Source organism: Galeopterus variegatus, unplaced genomic scaffold, assembly GCF_000696425.1.
Source record: "Galeopterus variegatus unplaced genomic scaffold, G_variegatus-3.0.2 Scaffold10114, whole genome shotgun sequence".
Classification (NCBI taxonomy): Eukaryota; Metazoa; Chordata; class Mammalia; order Dermoptera; family Cynocephalidae; genus Galeopterus; species Galeopterus variegatus.
In genome coordinates, this window is record NW_007736225.1 from 5,543 (window position 1) to 7,125 (window position 1,583).

General features: G+C 40.9%; 1 protein-coding gene across 1 annotated transcript in view; it reads left to right on the forward strand.

Moving 5' to 3' along the window:
* Positions 1-42: 42 nt before the first annotated feature.
* Positions 43-1,583, forward strand: part of LOC103609807 (inorganic pyrophosphatase 2, mitochondrial-like) — a gene marked incomplete at its 5' end in the record, with an annotated part of 55,247 nt that continues 53,706 nt past the window's right edge. Inside the window, one exon of the mRNA XM_008594090.1 lies at positions 43-169. Within this exon, the coding sequence (XP_008592312.1) occupies positions 43-169 (127 nt within the window). The remainder of the gene's footprint in view (positions 170-1,583) is intronic.

Here is a 1,583-nt window from a genome sequence, read left to right on the forward strand (position 1 = left end):
CTCCAAAGTCTTGCAAATGGTGAATTTCTTTTCTATTTAAAGGTTTTTTCTCGTGGAGAGGTTATTCATGTGAAGATACTTGGAATTTTGGCTCTTATTGATCAGGGTGAAACAGATTGGAAATTAATTGCTATCAATGTGAATGATCCTGAAGCCTCAAAATTTCATGGTAAGTCTAACTTTCCAGAAAATAAAAGTAATTGGTGTGTTGGTGGAATTCTTAGAACTTAAAGGGGGCTCACTTAAAGCACAATTCATATACTTGGGAGTTAAATTTGTGTTTTGTTTTTTATTCTCTTTGCATGGAATACAAAGGGCAAACCAATATAATTTTGTCTGGGTTGTGTCATACTGCTAGGAGGAGCGAGAGATAGAGACAGACAACTATAAGTTCTCCCCTATTCCTTTCTTTTCCTCTCCCTCTTTCTTCCTCCCTTCCCTCCTTCCTCTCTTGAAGGATTGTGATGGCCCAACTTCTATTGCAAATTATGAGTTTTGAAAGCATCCTTCGACTAGGAATGAAAGCATATATTTTTACCCTGAAAACTTTGTTCATGGGACTAACAGGAAAAAACTAAGGAAGGGAGTGTTCATGAACAACATAAGCCATTTCTACCCCTGGCTTTTGTTTTGTTTTGTACAAATGAAGGGAAAGATAACTTCCACCTAATGAAATTTTGATGTCCCAGAAATTTAAGTTCAGGAAATAGTTTGATATGTTCTAGAGTTGATATTTTTCAGAATCAGGCAGACTTCGGTTCGAGTTCTGGCTGTGCTACTTCCTAGTTGACTGATTTGGGGTAGATATTTAACCTTCCTGAATTTCAGTTTGCTCATCTGTAAAGGGAGATAATTATTTCCACCTGTGAGGTTGTTGACAGTATAAAAGATGATTTATTTAAAGCATCTGTCTTCCACATACCAACTGTTGAATATATGGCAACTATTATTGTTCTTTGATTTTTTTCACCCCATTTTCCCTTTTAGTTTCATCCTTATTCAGGGTCTTGGTTCCTTCTAAACCTCAATTCTTATCTAATCTAGAAAATGCACCATTTCTGAGATGGCTGAAACATATTAACATTTATGTGTTAACCTCTCTTAGTTTATGTGCATTTGTAGGGAAAGTGAAGGAAAATGGTCAGAGCCCCTCAGATGTTGAGAATCTTGCTGAGAATTTGATGTAAATATGCATGTGCACCCAGGTGTTCCTTGGCTGTTGTTTAATGTAATTGCATATGTGTGCCCAGGTGTCCTAGGTTATGGACTTAAATATAAAGGATGAGTGGCTCTGATCTATGGGGCCCCCGCCCCTCCCCCCAGATGCCCCTGGGGGGGGGGGCATGAGGAGGTTGCTGCTACTGCCAGTAGGATGATGTCCTGAGGATGCCCTGAGAATGCTGCCGCCACTGCTGCTACCAACAGATCTGCTGCAAGCTGCTGCTGCTGCTGCTGAGGACTGAGCTCATGTCGTCTGCCAGTGGCTCCTGGGATCTTTCCCAGTTACCTAGTGTAGACCTGCGTGTGAGGGGTCTATGACCCAGCCTAACATGTGAGGGGTCTGGTGACCCAGTCTGTACAAT